Genomic DNA, 22,912 nt, shown 5'->3' on the forward strand with positions numbered 1-22,912 from the left:
AACAAAAAAAGTGATTGGCTTTGATTGAAATTTTACTTATACTCTATATCAGTTTTGTAAATTTTTCTATTTGTAAATTTTTTATTCTGTAGTTTATCTCTCCATTTATTTAGGTTTTAAATTTTCCTTTGGTATGTTTTATAATTTTCTTCATAAAGGCCATGCATATCTTCTGTTAGAATAATTCCTAGGCATCTTAGTTTTGTTACTATGTTAAAATATTATATATATATATATATTTGTTGCTCATGTTTTAAAATGAACTTAACTTTTATACATTGACCTTATATCCAGCAATGCTGCCAAGCTTTCTCATTAATGCTAATAGTTTTTAGATTTCTTTGGATTTTTTTCTATGGGCAGGCTATCTGTGAATCATTTTAAATTCTTATACTTTTAATTTCTTTTTCCTATTGCCCTATCTTAGATCTCCAATACAGTATGAACTAAAGTAGTGATAGCAGGCATTCTTTTTTTAAAGTTTTTATTTTAATTCTAATTAGTTAACATATCATGTATTAGTTTCAGGTGTACAGTAAATGATTCAAAAATTTCATACATCACCCGGTGCTCATCACAAGTGCACTGCTTAATCCCCATCACCTATTTAACCCATCCTCCAACCCACCCTTACCCCCAGTAACCATCAGTTCTCTGTATTTAAGTCTATTTCTTGGTTTGTCTCTTTTTCTCTCTTTTTTCCTCTTTGCTTGTTTGGTTTCTTAAATTCCACATGAATGAATTATATGGTATTTGTCTTTGTCTGACTTATTCCACTTAGCATAAGACTATCTAACTCTATCCATGTCATTGCAAATGGTAAGATTTCATTCTTTTTTATGACTGAATAATATTCCATTGTATATATATACCACATTGTCTTTATCCATTCATCAATCAATGAACATTTGGGCTGCTTCCATAATTTGGTTATTGTGAATAATGCTGCTATAAACATAGGGGTGCATGTATCCTTTTGAATTAGTGTTTTTGTATTCTTGGTAAACACCCAGTAATGCAATTGCTGGACCATAAGGTAGTTCTATATTTAACTTTTTGAGGAAGCTCCATACTGTTTTCCACAGTAGCTGCAACAGTGTGCATTCCCAACAGTGCATGAGGTATCCTTTTTCTCCACATCTTTGTCAACACCTGTTGTTTCTTGTGCTGTTGATTTTAGCCATCCTGACAGGTGTAAGAAGTGATATATCTCATTGTAGTTTCCATTGCATTTCCCTGATCATGAGTGATGATGAGCATCTTTTTATGTGTCTGTTGGCCACCTGTATATGTTCTTTGGAGAAATGTCTGTTTATGTCTTCTGCCCATTTTTTAAATGGATTATTTGGGGGTTGGCTATTGAGTTGTATAGTCCTTTATATATAATTTTGGATAGTAACCCTTTATCAGATATGTTATTTGCAAATATTTTTGTGTATGGTGTAATAAAGTGGTCCAGTTTCATTCTTTTGCATGTTGCTGTCCAGTTTTCCTAACACCATTTTTTGAGGTGACTATCTTTTTTCCATTGGATATGCTTTCCTATTGTGTTGAAGATTAGATAACCATATAATTATTGGTTTATTTCTGGGTTTTCTATTCTATTCTGTTGATCTATATGTCTATTTTTGTGCCAGTACCATACTGTTTTTTTTTAAAGATTTTATTTTTAAGTAATCTCTACACCACATGTGGAGCTCAAACTCACAACCCCAAGATCAAGAGTCAGTTGGCTCCACCAACTGAGCCAGCCAGGCAGGCACCCCTGGCACCATATACTGTTTTTATTATTACAGCCTTGTAATGTAACTTAAGTCTGGAATTATGATGCCTTCAGCTCTGCTTTGCTTTTTCAAAGTTGCTTTTGGTATTTGGGGTCTTTTCTGGTTCCATATACAAATTTTAGGATTATCTGCTCTTCTTTGAAAAATGTTGTTGTTATTTTGCTACGGATTTCATTAAATGTTTAGATTGCTTTGGGTAGTACAGACACTTAAACAGTATTTGTTCTTCCAGTCCATGAGCATGGAATATCTTTCTGTTTCTTTATGTCATCTTTAGTTCCTTTCATCAGTGTTTCATAGTTTTCAGAATATAGGTCTTTTACCTCTTTGCTTAAGTTTATTCCAATGTATCTTACTGGTTTTGGTACAGTTGTAATTGGATTGTTTTCTTAATTTCTCTTTCTGCTGCTTCATAATTGGTGTATGAAATGCAACAGATTTTTGTACATTGATTTTGTATCCTGCAACTTTACTGAATTCATGTATCAGTTCTAGCAATTTTTTGGTGGAGTCTTTTGGATTTTCTATATAGAATATCATGTCGTCTACAAATAGTGAAAATTTGACTTCTTCCTTGCCTATTTGGGTGCCTTTTATTTCTTTTTGTTGTGTGATGATAGCAGGCATTCTTTTCCCCTTTGGTCTTAATGAGAGTGCTTTCATATTTTGTTATTAATAATTCTGATGTTTAAAGGTTTTTGGTAGATACCTTTTTGTTCCTGTTTGCTAGAGTTTCATTGTGGAAAGCTTTTGAGTTTCAATAAATGTTTTTCTTTATCCATAGATGATTAGATGGTTTTTAGTTTTTTATCTGTTAATGTGGTGAATTACATATTACATTTTTAATGTTGAACCAACTTTGTAGTCCTGATACCAATCCATTTTTACAGCTTTTTCATTCATGGCTACTTGCTCTTTGCCAATATATTTAATATTTTTTGCATCTATGTTAATCAGTGAAGTTGACCTTCAGTTTTTCCTTCATGAACTCTTCTTGTCAGATTTTAGAATCAAGATACTAGTCTCATAAAATCTATTGGTGAGTATTCTTCTTTTTCTTCCTTAGAATAATTTGTGTAAAATCAAAATTCTTTGTTTTTTGAATGTTTGGTAGAACTTTGTTCATCTTGTCCTGTGATTTTCTTGTAAAAAGAATTTCTTGTGAAAAGAACTAATTCAGTTTGTTCTAAGATTCTGTTTCTCCTATAGTAATGAAGTTACAGCATTTTTTCCTGAGAATTTTTATGTCCTATGTAAATTTTCAAATTTATTAAAGTTGTCCATTATCTTCTCTTATCTAAAGTTGGTAGTATATGTAACTATGACCTCTTTTTCCTCCCAAAAAGGGAGAAACAAATTTTTCCATGGATTTATCATTTTTTTTTAGTATTTTCAGTCATTTTTCTCTTCACTGACGCTCTCTAATTTATCTTTTTAAAAATTTCATTTATTCCTCCTCTTTAGTAGTTAATTCCTCCTGCATTTATTTATGCTGTTCTCTTTTTTTAAGTTTTGGGTTTTTTCAAAAAAAATTTTAGTGTTTATTATTTATTTTTGAGAGACAGAGTACAAGTGGGGGAGGGGCAGAGAGAGAAAGACACACAGAATCTGAAGCAGGCTCCAGGCTCTGAGCTGTCAGCATAGAGCTAGATGCGGGGCTTTAACTCATAAACTACTAGATCATGACCTGAGCTTAAGTTGGATGCTTAACCAATTAAGCCACCCAGGTGCCCTTCTTTTCTTAAGTTTTAAAGTTAGATAATTCATTATTTTTGAGGCTTTCTTTTTTCTATTATAAGCACTTAAGACTATATTAGGGATATATTCCACATGTTTTGATATGTCATCTTTTTGTTGTCATGTATATCTAATCATTTCTAATTTCCATTGATTTCTTCTGGACCCATGAATTAAGTGGAATTTTTAAGTTCCAAATTAAAAATTTTTTAATTGCATTGTGGTTAGAGAAGATGGTCTATTTAATTCAAATTCTTTGAAAACTTATTTTATGTCTTAGTGGTTAAGTGGTTGTTGTGTCCTAAAAAATGTTATCTGTTTCTGGTTGTGGAGTGTACAGCATTTGATATATGTTCATTGGATTAAGCTCATTAATTTTGCTGATCAAATCTTCTGTGTCTTTATTGATTTAAAAAAAATCTCTGAGGGGCACCTGGATGGCTCCAGCTGGTTGAGCGTCCAACTCTTGATTTTTGACTGAGGTCATGATTTCATGGTTTCATGGGTTCAAGCCCCATGTCAGGCTCTGTGCAGTGACCCTGTGGAGCCTGCTTTGGATTCTGTCTCTCTCCCCTTCTCTCTGGCTCTTCGCCATGCACGTACGCTCTCTCTCTCTCTATTTCTCTCTCTCTCTCAAAATAAATAAATAAACATTAAAAAATTATTTAAAAAATTCTGATGATGAATATATACATTTTTTTAGAATTCTGACAATTGGTTATTTCTGTTTTGAAAATATTTTATTAGGTCATATGTTTTTGGATTGTTCTATCTTTCTGGTAAATTATTCCATATATTATTGTTACCCTTTTTAAATCTACTGATGATTTTTCTCTTAATTATTTTGCTTGATATTAGTGTGGCTATATTAGTCTTCTTTTGTTAATACTTGATGTAGTTTTTCTATCCCTTTATTCTCTTATTTTCTGTGTTTCTCTTGTAAACAGTATATATAGCTAAAAAGTTTTTTATTCTATGATAATCTGTGTTTTAACTAAATGATGGCAGTCAATTACATGTTTTGGTATTACTAATTGAATTGGACTTATTTCTACCATCTTATTTTCTTTTAATAAATTCTTTTTCCATTTTTTTCTTGTTTCTTGACTTTTTCTCCATCTGCTAATTTGAAAGTTATACAGTCTATTTTTTTCTTGTATTGATTAGCTTAGAAAATTTAACATTTATGGGACACCTGGCTAGCTCAGTGAGCAGAGCCTTCAATCTTGATCTTGGAGTTGTAAGTTAGAGCCCCACATTGGGTTAGCAATTACTTAAAAATAAAATCTTTAAAAAAATTTAACTCTATAATCATCTTAACAAAGTCTAAAATCATTCTTTACCTTAATTTTTTCCTCCCTTAAAAATATAAGAACCTTAGAATGTTTTAACTTCACTTACTCTCATTTCAGTTATTTCTTTTAATCTCATAAATGGTTATTTTGTTTTATGAAGTTACAAAAGTAGACCATTAATTGTAGTGTTGTTTAGATTTACCTACGTTTCATTTTCTTCATTCACCATTCTTCTCTATATACCAGAACTTTTACCTGTGTCAAATCCTTTATCAATAAATACACTATATAAACTATTTTGTTATTTATTCATTTGTTTTGTATATTTATTTTGATATCATGCATGTAAGAATCTTTTTATATATGCATTCATAAATTGACAGTTATTTTTCTCAGCACCTTAAAGATAACACTCTATACTTTTCTGCCTTCTATTGTTACTATTGAGAAGTCAGTTCTGTTAATATTTTCTTCCTTGCTTCTTTTAAAAACTTCCTTCTCTTTGTTCATGTTACTGTATATTTTCACTGTGGTTTATCTAAATGTAATTTTTTTAAGTTTATTTATTTGTTTTGAGAGAAAGAGAGAGTGGGGGCAGGGGAAGAGAGAGAGGGAGAGAGAAAGAATCCCAAGCTGGCTTTGCACTGTCAGTGCGAAGCCCTGTGTAGGGCTCCAGCTCACAAACCGTGAGATCATGACCTGAGCGAAAGTCAGATGCTTAACTGAATGAGCTACCTAGGCACCCCTAAATGTAGATTTCATTAAAAAATTTTTTTTTAATGTTTTTACTTATTTCTGAGACAGAGAGAGACAGAGTGTCAGCAGGGGAGGGGCAGAGAGAAAGGGAGACATAGAATCCAAAGCAGGCACCAGGCTCTGAGCTGTTAGCACAGAGCCTGACGTGGGGCTCGAACTTGTGAACCATGAGATCATGACCTGGGGTGAGGTTGGAGGCTCAACCAACTGAGCCACCCAGGTGCCCCATATTTCATTTTAATTGCTCTACTTAAGATTTATTATGATTCTTGTATCTGACCATTCTGGCCTTAACAGTTTCTGGGTAATGATCAATGGTTATTTCTTCACATATTATTACTCCCCTATTCACTGTATTTTCTTTTCCTAAAATTCCAGTTAGATGTGCCTATGACCTTCTTTCTCATCCAGGTTAAACTGATGCTTTAAACTGATCCAGGTTAAACAGTTGCCCCTTACTGACTCAAAAGTAACTTTTGAAGTCTTTTTGACCTCTGGGAGTTTACCTTAATTTTTTGCCAGATTTGCAACACATCTAAAAAGATATTTTCTCTCTTTTACACAACATCTTAAGTTTGTTTCTTTTAATATGTCTGGTTTGTCATTTTAACTAGCCTGCTGTATTGCTGGACAGGGATCCTGTGTACTGATAAAGGATCTAGTTACTCACTACCATGTTGCTCTAATTTTATACCCATATACACGCCCTCTGAATGAGAAAGGATGCATCTACACCTTTTGGTAACGTGGTAGATGAAATATAATATCATAATGTGTTTTCTTAGTTTTCTTTGAACACATGAGATTGATTTTGTTACATGCCTTTATTACCCAGTTATTTTTAAAATTGTCTCTTCACATCATTTGTCTGCTTTTTTTTTTTAATTTTTTTTAACGTTTATTTATTTTTGAGACAGAGAGAGACAGAGCATGAACAGGGGAGGGGCAGAGAGAGAGAGAGGGAGACACAGAATCAGAAGCAGGCTCCAGGCTCTGAGCCATCAGCCCAGAGCCCGACGCGGGGCTCGAACTCACGGACCGCGAGATCGTGACCCGAGCCGAAGTCGGATGCTCAACCGACTGAGCCACCCAGGCGCCCCTCATTTGTCTGCTTTTAATGGACCATAGTTCTTTTTACTTATCTATAAGGTCTCTTCCTTATTCAGGATTTTATTCTTTTGTCTCACATTAAAAACAGATTAAAATTATTTTAATTATGGTAAGACATATATAACAAAATTTACTCTTAACTGTTTTTAAAGTACTGTCTATTCACTATCATTAAGTACTTTCATAGTGTTGTGCTACCATCACCAGCATCTTGCCATAGAACTCTTTTTATCTTGTAAGACTGAAACTATCCACATTAAACAGTAATTCTCCATTCTCCCTTTCCCCAGTCTCAATAACCATCATTCCACCTTCTCTCTGTGACTTGCACAGCTGTAAGTACCTTACATAAGTAGAATCATACAGCGTTTGTCTTCTTTTGACTGGCTTATTTCACATGGGGTAATCAAAGTTCATTCATCTTGTAGCGTGTGTCACAGTTTCCTTTTTCTTTAATGTTTGCTTATTTATTTTGAGAGAGAAAGAGAGAGAGCGAGCAAGCCAGGGAGGGGCAGAGAAGGAGAGAGAATCCCAAGCAGGCTCCACACTGTCAGCACAGAGCCCAACACGGGACTTGAACTCATGAACCATAAGATCATGACCTGAGCCCAAAATCAAGAGTCTGATGCTTAACTAACTGAGCCACCCAGGTGCCCCACAATTTCTTCCTTTTTAAAAGTGAAATAATATTCTATTGTATGTATATATCACATTTTGTTTATCCATTTAATGACATATGTTTTGGTTGCTTCCATCTTTTGGCTATTGTAAATAATGCTCCTATGAACATATGGGTAAAAATACCTGTTTGAAACCTTGCTTTCAGTTCTTTTGGGTATATACTTAGAAGTGGAATTACTGGATCTTATGGTAATTTTATTTTTAATTTTTGAGGAACTGTTATACTGTTTTCCACAGAGGCTCTCCCATTTTACATTCTCACCAACAGTGCCAAGGGTTCCAGTTTCCCCACATTTTCACCAACACCTGTTCTTTTCTTGTTTGTTTTTAATCTTTTTTTTTCCCCTTTTTTATTTTAGAGAGCGCGTGAGCAGGGGAGAAGGGCAGAGGGAGAGAGAGACTCTTGAGCAGGCTCCACACTCAGTTCAGAGCCCAACATGGGGCTCAGTCCCACAACCCTAGGATCATGACCTGAGCTGAAATCAAGAGTTGGATGCTCAACCAACTGAGCCACCCAGCCACCCTTTTCTTTCTTTCTTTTTTTTAACAGTAGCCATCCTAATGAGTATGAAGTGGCATTTTGTGGTTTTGATTTGCATTTCCCTAATGATTAGTGATGTTGAACATCTTTTCATGCTTGTTGGACATTTGTATCTCTTCTTTGGAAAAATGTGTATTCAAGACCTTTGTCTATTTTTAAATTGTTTTCTTACTGAGTTGTAGGAGTTCTTTATATATTCTGGATATATATGCATTTTCAGATGCATGATTTGCAGATGTTTCACCCCATTTTGTGGGTTGCTTTTTTACTTTGAAGATTTTAATCTTTAATGCATAGAAGTTTTTAATTTTTATGAAATTCAGTTTTTTTACTTCCTCTTTTGTTGTCTATGTTTTATAGTATTATAACCAATAAATCATTGCTAAAGTCAATGTTATGAGGATTTTTTTTTCTCTATGTTAACAAATAAAAATATTTCAGTTTTAGGTCTTACATTTAGGTCTTTGATCCACTTGGGGTTAACTTTTGTATATGATGTAAAGCAAGAGCCCAGCTTTATTGTTTTGCATGTGGATATCCAATTTTCACCACATTTGTTAAAAGCCTGTCCTTTCCCCATTGAATGGTCTTGGCACCCTTATCATCTGTATGTCTTCTTTGGAAAAATGTCTATTCATGTTTTCTACCCATTTCTTAACTGGATTGTTTTTTGGCTGTTGAGTTCTATAAGTTCTTTACAGATTTTGGATACCAACCCTTTATCAGATATGTCATTTGCAAAAACCTTCTCCCATTTTGTAGGTTGCCTTTTAGTTTTATTGATTGTTTCCTTCACTGTGCAGAAGCTTCTTATTTTTATGAAGTCTCAATAGTTTATTTTTGCTTTTGTTTCCCTAGCCTCAGGAGACCTATCTAGTGAGAAGTTGCTACGACCAATGTCAAAGAGGTTACTGCTTGTGTTCTCCTCTAGGATTTTAATGGTTTCCTGCCTCACATTGAGGTCTTTAATCCATTTTGAATTTACTTTTGTGTATGGTGTAAGAAAGTGGTCCAGTTTCATTCTCTTGCGTGTTGCTGTCCAGTTTTCCCAATACCATTTGTTGAAGAGACTTTATTCTGTTGGATATTCTTTACTGCTTTGTCAAAGATTATTTGGCCATATAGTTTTGGGTTCATTCCTGGGTTTTCTTTTCTGTTCCATTGATCTATATGTCTGTTTTTGTGCCAGTACCATATTGTCTTGATCACTACAGCTTTGTAATATAATATGAAGTCTGGAATTGTGATGCCTCCAGCTTTGCGTTTCTTTTTCAAGATTGCTTTGGCTATTCAGGGTCTTTTGTGGTTCCATACAAATTTTAGGATTGTTTGTTCTAGCTCTGTGAAAAATGCTATTGGTATTTTGCTAGGGATTGCATTGTGTAGATTGCTTTGGGTAGTATAGACAGGTTAACAATATTTGCTTTCCAATTCTTAAGTATGGAATGTTTTTCCATTTCTTTGTGTCGTCTTCAATTTCTTTCATCGGTGTTTTATAGTTTTCAGAGTATAGGTCTTTTCATCTCTTTGGTTAGATTTATTTCTAGGTATCTTATTGTTTTGGGTGCAGTTGCAAATGGGATTGATTCCTTGATTTCTGTTTCTGCTGCTTCATTATTGGTTTATACAAATGCAACAGATTTTTGTACATTGATTTTGTATCCTGAAACTTTACTGAATTCATGTATCAATTCTAGCAGTTTTTTGGTGGAGTCTTTTGGATTTTCTGTATAGAGTATCATGTCATCTACAAATAGTAGATCCTTGCCAATTTGGATGCCCTTTACTTCTTGTGGTTTCTGATTGCTGTGGCTTGTACTTCCAGTTCTATGTTAAATACCCGTGGTAAGAGTGGACATTCCTGTCTTGTTCCTGACCATAGTGGAAGAGTGCTCAGTTCTTCCTCAATGAGAATAAGATTAGCTGTGGGTTTTTCCTATTTGTTGGCACCCTTATCAAAAGTCATTTGACTATACATGTGAGGGTTTATTTTTGGACTTACTGTTTTCTATTCCATTAGTCTGTATGTCTCTTTATGCCAGTACCACACTGTTTTGATTACTGTAGAACTTTGAAGAAAGTTCTGAAGTCAGGAAGTGTGAGATCTCCAACTTACTTCTTCCTTTTCAAGATTGTTTTGACTATTCAGGGTCCATTGAGTTTCCATATGAATTTTTCTTATTTCTTGAAAAAAACATAATTGGAATTTCGATATGGATTGCACTGAATCTGTAGGTAGCATGGCTGTCTTAGTAATATTAATGTTGTAACCATGAATTCAGGATATCTCCATTTATTTACATCTTCTTTAATTTCTTTAAGCAAAGTTTTGTAGTTTTTTCATTGTACCAGTTTTTCATCTCGTTAATTCCTATTTTATTCTTTTTCATGCTATTGTAAATAGAGTTGTTTTCTTAATTTCCTTTTCAGATTGTTGATTGTGCATAGAAATACAACTGATTTTGGTGTGTTGACTTTGTATTTTGCTACTATGCTGAATTTGTTAATTCTAAGTGGTGGGGGTGATGTAGAGTCTTTAGTGTTTCTACATATAAGAGCATATCATCTACAAATTTTAGTTTTTCCTTTATAATTTGGATTTTTAAAATGTATTTTTCTTGACTAATTGCTCTGGCTAGAACATCTAGTACTATACTGACTAAAAGTGGTCAAAGTGGGCATTCTTGCCTTGTTCCTGATCTTAAAGGAGAGTTTTCAGTCCTTCACCATTGAATATGATGTTAGCTGTTGGCTTTTCATATATGGCTTCTATTATGTTGAAGTAGTTTCCTTTTGTTGCCAGTTTGTTCAGTGTTTTTATCATAAAAGGGTGTTGAATTTTATAAAATGCTTTTTCTGCATCATTTGAGTTTTTTCCTTCATTTTGTTAATGTGTGTTACATTAATTTTTGCTGAACCATCCTTGCATTCCAGCAACAAATTCAACTTGCTCATGCTGTATAAGCCTTATAATATGCTGTTGAATTCAGTTTGCTAGTATTTGTTGATGAGGTTTACATCAGTGCTCGTAAGGGATATTGGTCTCTAGTTTTCTTATGGTATTTTACTTCGGCTTTTGTATCAGAGTAATGCTGGCCACATAGAATTAATTTGGAAGTCTTCACTCCTCTTCATTTCTTTGGAAGAGTTTGAGGAGGATTATGTGAATTCTTAAACCTGTGATAGAATTCACCACAGACACTATCTGGTCTTAGGCCTTTATTTGTTGGAAGGCTTTGGATTACAGATTCAGTCAACTTACTAGTTATGGGTCTGTTCAGGTTTTCTTTCTTTATGATTCAGTCTTAGAAGGTTGTGTGTTTCTTAGAATTTGTCCGTTTTATCCAGTTTATCGGCATGCAGTTGTCCATACTACTCTCTTATAATCCTTTTTATTTCTCTATAATTGGTAGTAATGTGGCCCCTTTCATTTCTGATTTTAGTTACTTGAGTCTTGTTTTTCCCCTAGTCAGTCCAACTAAAAGTTTGTCAGCTTTGTCAATCTTTTTGAAGAACTAACTCTTGGTTTTGTTGATTCTATTATTTTTCTATGTATTTTGTTGATCTCTACTTCAGTATATTCTTTTTCCTAGCTTTGGGTTTAGTTTGCTCTTTGTCTAGTTTGTTCACATGTAAAGTTAGGTTGTTGATTTGCAATCTTTCTTTTTTAATGTAAGCATTAACAGCTTTACATTTCCCTTTTAGCACTGCTTTTGATAATTTCCCATAATTTCCCATAATTTTTGGTATGTTATATTTTTCTTTTCATTGGTTTCAAGATACCCTGTGATTTCTTCTTTGACCCATTGGTTGTTTAAGTGTGTGTTGTTTAATTTCCACATATTTGTGGATTTTTCCAGTATTATTTTGCTATTGATTTCTAGTTTCATTTCATTATGATTGAGAAAGATAATTTGTATGATTTCAGTCTTTTAAAATTTATTAATGCACGGGGGCACCTGGGTGGCTCAGTTGGTTGAGCATCCAATTTCGGCTCAGGTCATGATCTCACAATTCACAGCTTCAAGCCCCATGTTGGGCTCTGGGCTAACAGCTCAGAGCCTGGAGCCTTCTTCAGATTCTGTGTCTCCCTGTCTCTCTCTGCCCCTCCCCCATCACGCTCTGTGTCTCTCTCAAAAATAAATAAAAACATTAAAAATTTTTTAAATTTATTAATGCATGTTTTATGGACAGCATATAGTCTTATCCTGGATACATGTTTACTATTTTGATAAACTTTAGGATTTAAAAAAAAAATTCTTGAAGTCAGTTTGCCAAACTGAAAAATCTGAGAGAATGGTGCTCCACAAGACTGTGCTTATTTCAGATAGTTTCTGCAAGTTTGGGGATCTTCAGGGCCACTCTCATTTGACTAGCTGGCTACAGATAAGAGGGTGCCCACAGTCACCCTCAGGTTTGATAACTCACAACAGTGACCTCCAGAGGTCAGGAAAGAACCATATTATGATTACAGTTTTATTGTAACAAAAGATAACAAAGAACCAGCCAAAAGCAGAGCCACCAATGGCAAGGTCTGGCAGAGTTGCAAACATGAAAGGGCCTTCCAGACATCTCAATATTCAAAAGAATAAGCTTTCAAGAGAGCTTCAGTGTTACAGAGTTATTTGTTTGTTTGTGTTTTGGTTTAACTAGGTAGGTATGATTGAGTGGATCATTGCCCAATGCCCAATGTGATTCAGTCTCCATCCTCCTTCCCTTCCCAGACTGATACCATGATAGCTCAAAGCACCAACCCTTTAATCACATGGTTGGTCTTTCTGGCATGGCTAGACTCCATCCTAAGTCATCACATTAGCAAAAACTATCTAGGGGCATGCCATGAGTCATAAACTATAGCTATAAACTATCAAGTATGGGGGCACCTGGGTGGCTCAGTCAGTTAAGTGTCTGACTTTAGCTCAGGTCATGATCTCACAACTCGTGAGTTCAAGCCCTGCATCAGGCTCTGTGCTGAAGCTCAGGGCCGGAGCCTGCTTCAAATTCTGTGTCTCCCTCTCTCTCTGCCCCCTGCCTCCCCCCATTCGTGCGCTCTCTCTCTCTCTCTCTCTCTCTCTCTCTCAAAAGTAAATAAAATATTAAACTATCAGGTATGGTCCAAGGGCCTCACAATTATACTCCTTCCAGTAACTTAGAGTGGTTAGAGGGTTACCTCTTGGAACTATGGACAAAACCCTGCCAAATTCTTTATTACCCAGTTTTTTAAAAAATTCACTATGAAACTCTGACTGTAATTGAATGAAAGTAATAGGTTAATTTTAGAATTAATGGCTTTACATTTTGGTTCTTCATATAGAAAAACCAAGTATGCATCTTCTCCCTTTATTCAAATTTAAGGGGGGGGGCAGTTCCCTCATTAGAATTGTAAAGCTTTTTGCTCATTTCTTGCAAAGTTTATTTTTAGGGTATTTTCCCTCTTCATTGTTGTTGTCAATGTTAGTTATCTCCTGATGTTATTTTCTTTATGCCTTCCTCTATTGCTTTTTAAAATTGATTCAGAAGTTGCAAAATGATACAATCTTATTTGAAAAAAATAAGTATAAATAGTATAGTAATCTCCCTTCTTCTACATAGCTTCTACATTCTATTTGCCTTTTATTTATGGTATGGTTCATTTCTGGTGTTTTGCAAGTCACAACATACTCATAATTCTTTTTAATGGTCACTATTATTAGCTGTTGTTATTATTACTTTTGTGACATTTCTTGACTAATATTCCAGTACTGTGTGTGTTTTGTGATTCTGTATTTTAATCTTTTTCAGTATAAATCATTGAACAAGTTGATTTTCAAAAAAAATTTTTTTAACATGTATTCATTTTTGAGAGATGGAAAGGGACAGAGCATGAGTGGAGTAGGGGCAGAGAGAGAAGGAGACACAGAATCTGAAGCAGGCTCCAAGCTCTGACCTGTCAGTACAGAACCCAACGCGGGGCTTGAACCCACAGACTGTGAGATCATGACCTGAGCTGAAGTTGGATACTTAACTGACTGAACCACCCAGGCACCCCAGAACAAGTTGATTTTCATTACATTTAATTTCATATCATGTGATATTAATATTCTTAGCCATGATTTTTTTGGTTTACATTTGTTCCTTCTTAATCTCTTTTGGTTTGTTCTCTTTTCCCAAATATCTTAATGTTGGAGTGCTCTGGGGTTCATTACTTGCTCCTTTCTCTTCTCTTTATACTCATTCTCTTGGTAATATATTCTCTTTAACTGCCATGTATATGCTGGCAATTTCTAGTTTAAAATCTCTAGTCCAGACTTCTATCTTAAATTCAGTCTTATGGGTCCATAACGCTGCCTTCTCAGCATTTCCATTTCAATGTCTAAAATCAACTTGGCTGGGTGGCTGTCAGTTAAGCGTCTGACTCTTAATTTCGGCTTGGGTCATGATCTTGCAGTTCATGAGTTCGAGCTCTGGATCAGGCTCTGTGCAGACAGTGTGGAGCTTGCTTGGGATTCTCTCCCTCTCTTTCTGCCCCTCCCCCGCTCATGCCATCTCTCTCTTTCAAAATAAATAAATATTTTTAAAAATAAAAATTAAAAACACTTTAAGTTTATTATGTTCAAAACTGAACTCCAGATCTTACATATATCCCCACCTAAACCTGCTGTGCCCATGGCCTTTCCCATCAATGGTGATGGCTAATCCATTCTTCTATTGCTCAGAACATAAACTTTGAAGGCTTGCTCATCTCTTTTTACTGTTACTTTCCATATCCAATCTGTCAGGATATCCTCTTGGCATTTCCTACAAAATACATCTAGAATCTGGCCACCTCACTATACCTCCATTGATAGCTCTCTGGTCTGGATCCTCATCATCTTCACCTGGATTACTACATTCATAGGTCCCCTTACTTCTTCCATATTTGCCTCCATTCAGTATTTTCATTGAACTGTACATAAGTATCACTCCTCTACTCCACAGACACTTCAGTGGCTTTCCATCCCACTCAGGATAAGAACCAAATTTCTTAGAAAGTATATAAACCTTAAATAATCTTATCTTTTATTTCCTGACTTCATCTCCTACAACACCTCTCCAGACACAATGGCCTTCTTGCTATTCCCTAAACATATCATATGTGCTTCTACTTTTAGGCTATTTCTTCTGCCCACAATGCTGTTTCTCAATATCTAAGTGACTGACTTCTTCACTTATTTCAAATCTTTGCTTAAATGTTAATTTATTAATTATTCCTAATTTACCAACATTTGACTGACTTTACCAACATTCCTAATCTCTTTTACCCTGCTTTTCTTCTTCTGAAGCACTTAGTACCTTCTAACATACAATAAAATTTACTCATTTAGCATTTATTTCCTATCTCCCCCAAGAATATAAGGTCCATAAAGGTAAGGATCTTTGTTTTGTTTAATATCAAAAGCATTAGAAGACTTTGGCACAAGGTTTGATAAATATTCTTGCAAGAAACAACTATAATAATGGATGTTATTTCAGTGCTTGTATTATTCATACATGTGTAAAATTATAACCAAGTCCATCCATCTCCATAATTCCTTATTGACATGAGATTTACCTTTCTGATTTTTAAAAAAAATGTTTATTTTGAGAGAGAAAGTGTGAGGGAGGGGTAGAGAGGGGGGCAGGGACAGAGGATCCAAAGTGGGTTCCATGCTATCAGCACAGAGCCTGATGCAGGGCTTGACCTCACAAACCGCGAGATCATGACCTGAGCTGAAGTTGGATGCTTAACCGACTGAGCTACTCAGGCACCCCTACCTTACTAATTTTCTTATAATTTCTAATCATTCCTCTTCAAGTTTATGTATGATCTATTTTCAGTTTCTTACAAACATCAGAACTACAAAAGCCAATGTTCTTGTGGGTTTTATTTGTTATTAAATACACATACTTCACTTTATGAATGTAAATTCAGAAATGTTTCTTCTGGTACATCATAGAGGAGACATGTTTTTAAATTATTTTTCAGGCTGGGAATCTAGGTGTGAGACTGAAGAATTAACCTCAAAGCAAGATATTTATGAAGCACAGTCATCCCAGAAGATTCTAGAAAAACTTACAAGCTGTGGCCTTGAGTATTCCAGTTTAAGAGAAGAATGGAAATGTGAGGACCATTTTGAGACACAGCCAGTAAATCAGAAGGCATGTTTCAAGGAAGAGACAATCACTCATGAAGAACCCCTTGTTAATAAAAGAGCACAAGAATATAACAAATCTTGGGGAAATTTCCATCTGAACACACTGCTTCATACACAACAGATAACCACCAAAGAGGAGAAAGTACATAAACATGATACACATAAGAAAAGCTTTAAAAAAAATTTAATGGCCATTAAGCCCAAGAGTATCTATACAGAGAAAAAACTTTTGAAATGTAATGACTGTGAAAAAGTCTTTAGCCAGAGCTCATCTCTTACTCTTCATCAAAGAATTCATACTGGAGAGAAACCATATAAATGTGTAGAATGTGGAAAAGCCTTCAGCCAGAGATCAAATCTTGTTCAACACCAGAGGATTCATACTGGAGAGAAACCCTATGAATGTAAGGAATGTAGGAAAGCCTTCAGTCAGAATGCACACCTAGTTCAGCATCTGAGAGTTCATACTGGAGAAAAACCTTATGAATGCAAAGTGTGTAGGAAAGCCTTTAGCCAGTTTGCTTACCTTGCTCAACATCAGAGAGTTCATACTGGAGAGAAGCCTTATGAATGTATTGAATGTGGAAAAGCATTTAGCAATAGATCATCCATTGCTCAACACCAGAGAGTTCATACTGGTGAGAAACCTTATGAATGTAGTGTCTGTGGGAAAGCATTTAGCCTTCGTGCATACCTTACTGTACACCAGAGAATACATACTGGAGAGAGACCCTATGAATGTAAGGAATGTGGGAAGGCTTTCAGCCAGAATTCACATCTTGCTCAACATCAGAGAATTCATACTGGAGAAAAACCTTATAAATGTCAAGAATGTAGGAAAGCATTCAGCCAGATTGCCTACCTTGCCCAACATCAAAGAGTTCATACTGGAGAGAAACCCTATGAATGTATTAAGTGTGGGAAGGCTTTTAGCAATGACTCATCCCTTACTCAGCATCAGAGAGTTCATACTGGAGAGAAGCCTTATGAATGTAACGTTTGTGGAAAGGCTTTCAGTTACTGTGGATCCCTTGCCCAACATCAGAGAATTCATACTGGAGAGAGACCCTATGAATGTAAGGAATGCAAGAAAACTTTCAGGCAGCATGCACACCTTGCTCATCATCAGAGAATCCATCTTGGGGAGTCACTCTCACCACCCAATCCAGTCAATCACCAAGTTCTCTAGACACTATCTCATAAATATATCCAGAATTTATATTCTTTTTTTTCTATCTCTAAAGTCACCGTAGATTCATCTCACCTCAATCATCATACTGTAGCTTTCCAAGAGGTCTTCCTATATCAACTTTTGATCCCCTTAAATTCATTCCCACCATGCCCCAAACTGATTTTTTTGAGTATAAGAATACATCACTGCCTCCAGTTAAAACTTTTTTTCTTTTTTGGCTTATTATTTTCTTAAGCTAATATCCTCAGTCTTTAAATTGTCTATGAGGTGCTTCATTATCTGGTTCTTACATACCTTTCAGTCTTATTTTATTTATTCCAGTCTCCTTCACTGAGCACTAGGCACTTCCCAGGACTAAGAGCTTAGATTCTGGAAAATCAGCTCTACAACTGCTGTGGCATTGTATGACTTTGAGTAATTTGTTTGACTTATCTAAACCTCAGGGTTTTCTTTAATTCTTAAAATAGGGATAATAAAGGATACTGTATTGTAGAACTGTGATTATTAAATGATATAGTGTCTGTTGTAGACTGATGCATATAAAGGAATAAATTTGCATGTAAAGTGCTTCACGTAGCACATCAATTATAGCAGATATTCAATAAATCATAATAGCTAACGTGTATTGAGTGTCTACTCTGCACCAGGCACTGTTCTACATACTCAGCATATGTTAAGTTACTTACTCCACAGCTAGAACAAAATTCTTCAGTGGACAAAGTAGAACATCCCTGGGAAGCAGCAGGTCAGAATTAAGAAAACCTAAACATTTTAGAAACATAAGTGGGAGTCTTTGCACTCTAGATATGTAATCAGGATAGACAAGTAGTAGAACTACTAACACCTACAACCAGTTTTAGGAAGTTTCTAAAGAGAATTGGATAAACAATATAAGGAGAATGATGATTGAGAAGAATACAGAACTCACATTTAGATCAAGAAAAGAATAGAGGATCACAACTCCAAAAAGCCAATAAACATAGAAATTCATACTGTCCCATAAAAATACACCAGGCCCACGCAATTGTATGGGTGAATCTAAGTAATTTAAGAAGCATTTAAATTGTTCTACACCACAGAAAAAGTATAAAGTTTGTGAATGTTTTAGCCAGTGGTTGTAAAATTTAAACCAAATAGGAATTGAGGGTAAAAAGCTACAGACAAATATATATAGGGTTTCCTATATATATTATATATTATATATAATATATATATTATATAATATATAATATATATATAATATATATATATATAATTTCTCCTTCAGTGAATATTGAGTACCTACTGTTTGCTGGACATGGTTTTAGACACAAGGAGACAATAGTGATCAATACTAAGACTATGTCTTCATGGAGTTAAATTTCAAAGGCTAAAATCATTAACACTTAAATATAAAACAATAGATTTTCTAGACCTAGCAAAATGAAAAATAATCAACTGTGGAGTATTATATGGTCTAAGCTGAAGAGAGAGCCTAATAAAAGTTGTCAGCTATTCCTAATTCACAAATTCACTCCAATTAGAACCAAAATTCCTCAGGTCTTTTTTCCTTTTAATTTCACAGCTTTGTTCTAAATTCATCTATGAAGTGTGAACTCTTAAGCAAGACAGCTGTCGAGTCTGACCTATGTCTAGAAATTCTGCATATGATTAAGATGGCTTAGACCCATAGAGAAAAGATGGATTTGGGGTTATTAGAATAATTGTTTATATCCATTACAGTAAGGGAAAAGCAAACAAAACCATAGTGAACTATTTCAAAATCATTACATTGGCAAAAGCATCATAGTACCAATTACTGGAAAGATGTGGAGCAGTACGAATGTTCATACAGTGCTATTGGAAGTAGTTGTATTTAGGATAATTTAGCAATATCTAGTAAAGTTGAAAATGTAGATACTCTCTGACCCAGCAGTTCCACACTTAAACCTCTTATAGTCTCTCCTCTCTTCATGTGTCTAGAGAAGTATACATGAAAGTCTATTTCAGTATTATTTAAGAATGAAAAGCTTAAAGCAATCAAAATAACCATTAGGGTGAATAGAAGTTAGATCCCAAGTTAAAAAGAATGAAGTAGAGATATTTCTGTCAGCATGGATAAATCTTAAAACAATATTAATGAAATTGAACTAGACAGTATTTTGTATTATACGGTACCATTTATATAAAGTTTGAAAATATGCAAATTGATGCTGTGTGTATTTTCCATGGCTAAATACCATATAGATTTAGTATAACAACATTCATGGAAATAATAATTAAATCCAAAACAGTGGTGACCTCTGGAGGGGGAGAAAAATGAGCTTGAGAAAAGGATGCAAAAGGAGATATCTGTTAATCACTCACTTCTTTAAAAAATAAGCAAACATGGCCAATTCTTATAAATTGATAAAGCTGGTTGTTGGTTTATAGGTAGGTTCTTATTCTCTATATCTTTCTGTATATTTAAACTACTTCATAATAAAAAAATAACATTTAAGTATTTGCTTTTGTCAAGTTACTTCCTTACTATATCTCAGGCATGCCACTGGTGTTCCCATCCATATTCATCATTCTCTTCAGAAAGAAGATGACACATAATTGATTTCAGATGCAATCACTGTTAACAATTTGGTATATCAGTGTTTTGACAATGACTGTATTCTTATGCTGACAGTTTTGTGGCCTACTTATTACACATTTTCCCCCATCAGTCTTTTTCTTCCTCCCCAGCTTTACTGAGTTGTGACTGACAACACTGTATGTATAAAGGTGTACAATGTGATGTTTTCATACATTTATACATTGTGAAATGATTACTGCAATCAAGCTAATTAACATATCCATCACCTTACATGTTATCGTGTGTGTGTGTGTGGTGAAAACACTTGAGGTCTCTGCAAATTTCAAGTATACATTAACTATAAGTTACCATGCTTTACATTAGGTCTTCAGAACTTACCCTTATAAGTGAAAGTTTATACCTCTTGATCAATATCTCCCTTCCCCCCACTCCCCAGCCACTCATCACCACCATTCTGTCACTGTGAGTTCAACTTATTATAGTCTACCTGTAAGTTAGATCATACAATATTTGTTTTTCTGTGTCTGGCTTATTTCAGTTAGCATAATGTCCTCCAGGTTCAGCTATGTTTTTGTAAATGGCAGCATTTTCTTTGTTTTTAAGGCTGAATAACATTCCATTGGATGTGTGTGTGTGTGTGTGTGTGTGTGTGTGTGTGTGTGTGTGTGTGTTTTCTTTACCCGTCTACAGACACTAAGGTTTTTCCATATCTTGGCTACTGTAAATAATGCTGCAATGAAGATGGGCATGCAGATAAGTTTGAGATCCTGATTTCATTTCTTTGGAATATATACGCAGAAGTGGGGTCATATAGCAGATCTATTTTTATTTTTTTGAGAACACTACATACTGTTTTCCTTAATGCCTGTACCAATTCACATATTGACCAAAAGCGTACAAGGGTTTCCATTTCTCCATGTCCTCACCAACAGATATCTTTTGCCTTTTTTGATAACAGCCATCCTAACAGGTGTGAGGTGATAACTTGTTGACATTTTTGTGGTTTTGATTTTCATTTCCCTTATAATTAATGATGTTGAGCACTTTTCATGTACTTGCTGGCCATTTGTATATCTTCTTTGGGAAAATGTTTATTTGGGTCCTTTGCCCATTTTTGTTATTGTGCTTTTTTTTGCCATTAAGTTACATTAGTTCCTTATATATTTTGGACATTAATCCCTTACCAGATATGTAGAATCATATTTTATGTATCTGGTAAGGGGTTAATATTTTCTCCCATTTCATAGATTGCCTTTAATTTTGTTGATTGATTCCTTTGCTGTGCAGAAGTTAGTTTGTTGTAGTTCCATTTGTTTATTTTTGCTTTATGTTGCCTGTGCTTTGGTGTCAAATACAAAAATCATTGCCAAGACCAATTTTAGTGAGCTTATTCCCTATGTTTTCTTATAGGAGTTTAATGATTCCAGGTCCAAATGAAAGTCTAATACATTCTGCATTAATTTTGGAGTATGGTATGAGATAAAGATCTAATTTTAATCTTTTGTATATGGGTAACCAGTTTCCCCAATACCATTTTTTAAAGAGATTATCCATTCCTCATTGCATTCTTGGTGACTTAGTAAAAAACTAGTTGACTGTATATGCAGAAATAAATCCATCATCATTGTTAACATTTACAGAGAACCTTTCTGTATGCACCATGATTTATTAATTCCGTTCTTTCCAACATTTTTAAATGTCTAGATTTTTCATAGGCCAATTACTATCCTTTCAGAACTTTTTCTCAGATGTTAAAAGGAGATAATACCTTTTTCATAGGATTGTTGTATGAATTATCATCACACATATTAATGCCTAGCAATGCTTAATGTTAGCTGTTACTATTCTATAAAATGTATGGGGGCAGTGGAAAGGGAACTGGAGAAGGGAAATGGTGTGAAGTCATTATAGTAGAAACAGGAGATTGAAATTCACTTAAGACAGGTATGTAGCACACAGGAACAAAGATATGTAGTAACTCTGGATTAAAAGATGTATGACTAAATTAACTTGGTCAGTATGTTTATAATCACTGTCCAGCATAATTTTTATTTCTGGTGACTTATATTTTTTCACTATACTTTTCTTATTTATAAGTCAAATGTAAACATAAGCAATTAAAATATCAAAGAACTTATTTACCACTGTCAGAACTTAAAAGAAGCCCCAGACCTATATGCCTGCATGATTGGGAATATTAACAGGGGATAGGATGACAGAATGAAGCAGAACACTTATCTACCACACTCCAGGGGATGAAAATTAGTAAAAGCAGTTAAAAAATAAAGTGCCCTCATTTCATGTCTATTACCTCATTAATAGCCTTTAGATGGAAATATATAGATGCACAGCACTATAGCTCAGTCCCTTATAGTAGCTTAGGAAGGAAATACTGTACTTAAATACTTTTGTCATAGGTCCCTAGGATCTGGAATGTCACTGTGCTTCTTATAGTCTGTGCTCATAAACAGCTCTGAGGTGGGCTATGTTCACCAGGCAGCCAGGTATTGAACAGGAAGGAATATACTCCTAAGTTTTTAGACTGACAAGTAGATACAAAAGAGAGAATCCAAATTTAAACTTCCCAGTTCCTAAGGCAATTCTCCATATATCTCTAGCCCTACTGAATTACAAAAAAAAAAAAAAAAAAAAATACTGCATTACTAATTGTCAGAGAATACTTAAAATAACTCTAAGCTCTCGCCATTTTTTATCTGGAGTCTTTTCAATTTCCTTTTTTAAATTTTTTTTTTTTAACATTTATTTATTTTTGAGACAGCATGAACGGGGGAGGGGCAGAGAGAGAGGAAGACACAGAATCGGAAGCAGGCTCCAGGCTCTGGGCCATCAGCCCAGAGCCTGACGCGGGCTCGAACTCACAGACCGGTCCGCAAGATCGTGACCTGAGCTGAAGTCGGACGCTCAACCGACTGAGCCACCCAGGTGCCCAAGGAGTCTTTTCAATTTCTGATGGGTTCCTTCTCAGCTATACTGAAGTAACTAGATCAGCACTGCCCAATAAAAATATATTATGAGCAATAGAACAATATATGTAATGTCAAATTTTCTAGTTGCCACATCAAAAACATAAAAGAAATAG

The 22,912-nt window shown here is 34.8% G+C and overlaps 1 protein-coding gene across 3 annotated transcripts in view; it reads left to right on the plus strand.

The window, feature by feature from the left end:
- Positions 1–17,872, plus strand: part of LOC109256559 (zinc finger protein 570) — a 37,708-nt gene extending 19,836 nt beyond the window's left edge. For all 3 annotated transcript variants that reach the window (XM_019431983.2, XM_019431985.2, XM_019431984.2), the window contains one exon: positions 15,889–17,872. In XM_019431983.2, the coding sequence (XP_019287528.2) occupies positions 15,889–17,246 (1,358 nt within the window). In that variant the 3' untranslated portion in view covers positions 17,247–17,872. The remainder of the gene's footprint in view (positions 1–15,888) is intronic.
- Positions 17,873–22,912: the final 5,040 nt, after the last annotated feature.

This window comes from Panthera pardus, unplaced genomic scaffold (assembly GCF_024362965.1).
Source record: "Panthera pardus isolate Hobbes unplaced genomic scaffold, ASM2436296v1 HiC_scaffold_18, whole genome shotgun sequence".
Taxonomy (NCBI): domain Eukaryota; kingdom Metazoa; phylum Chordata; class Mammalia; order Carnivora; family Felidae; genus Panthera; species Panthera pardus.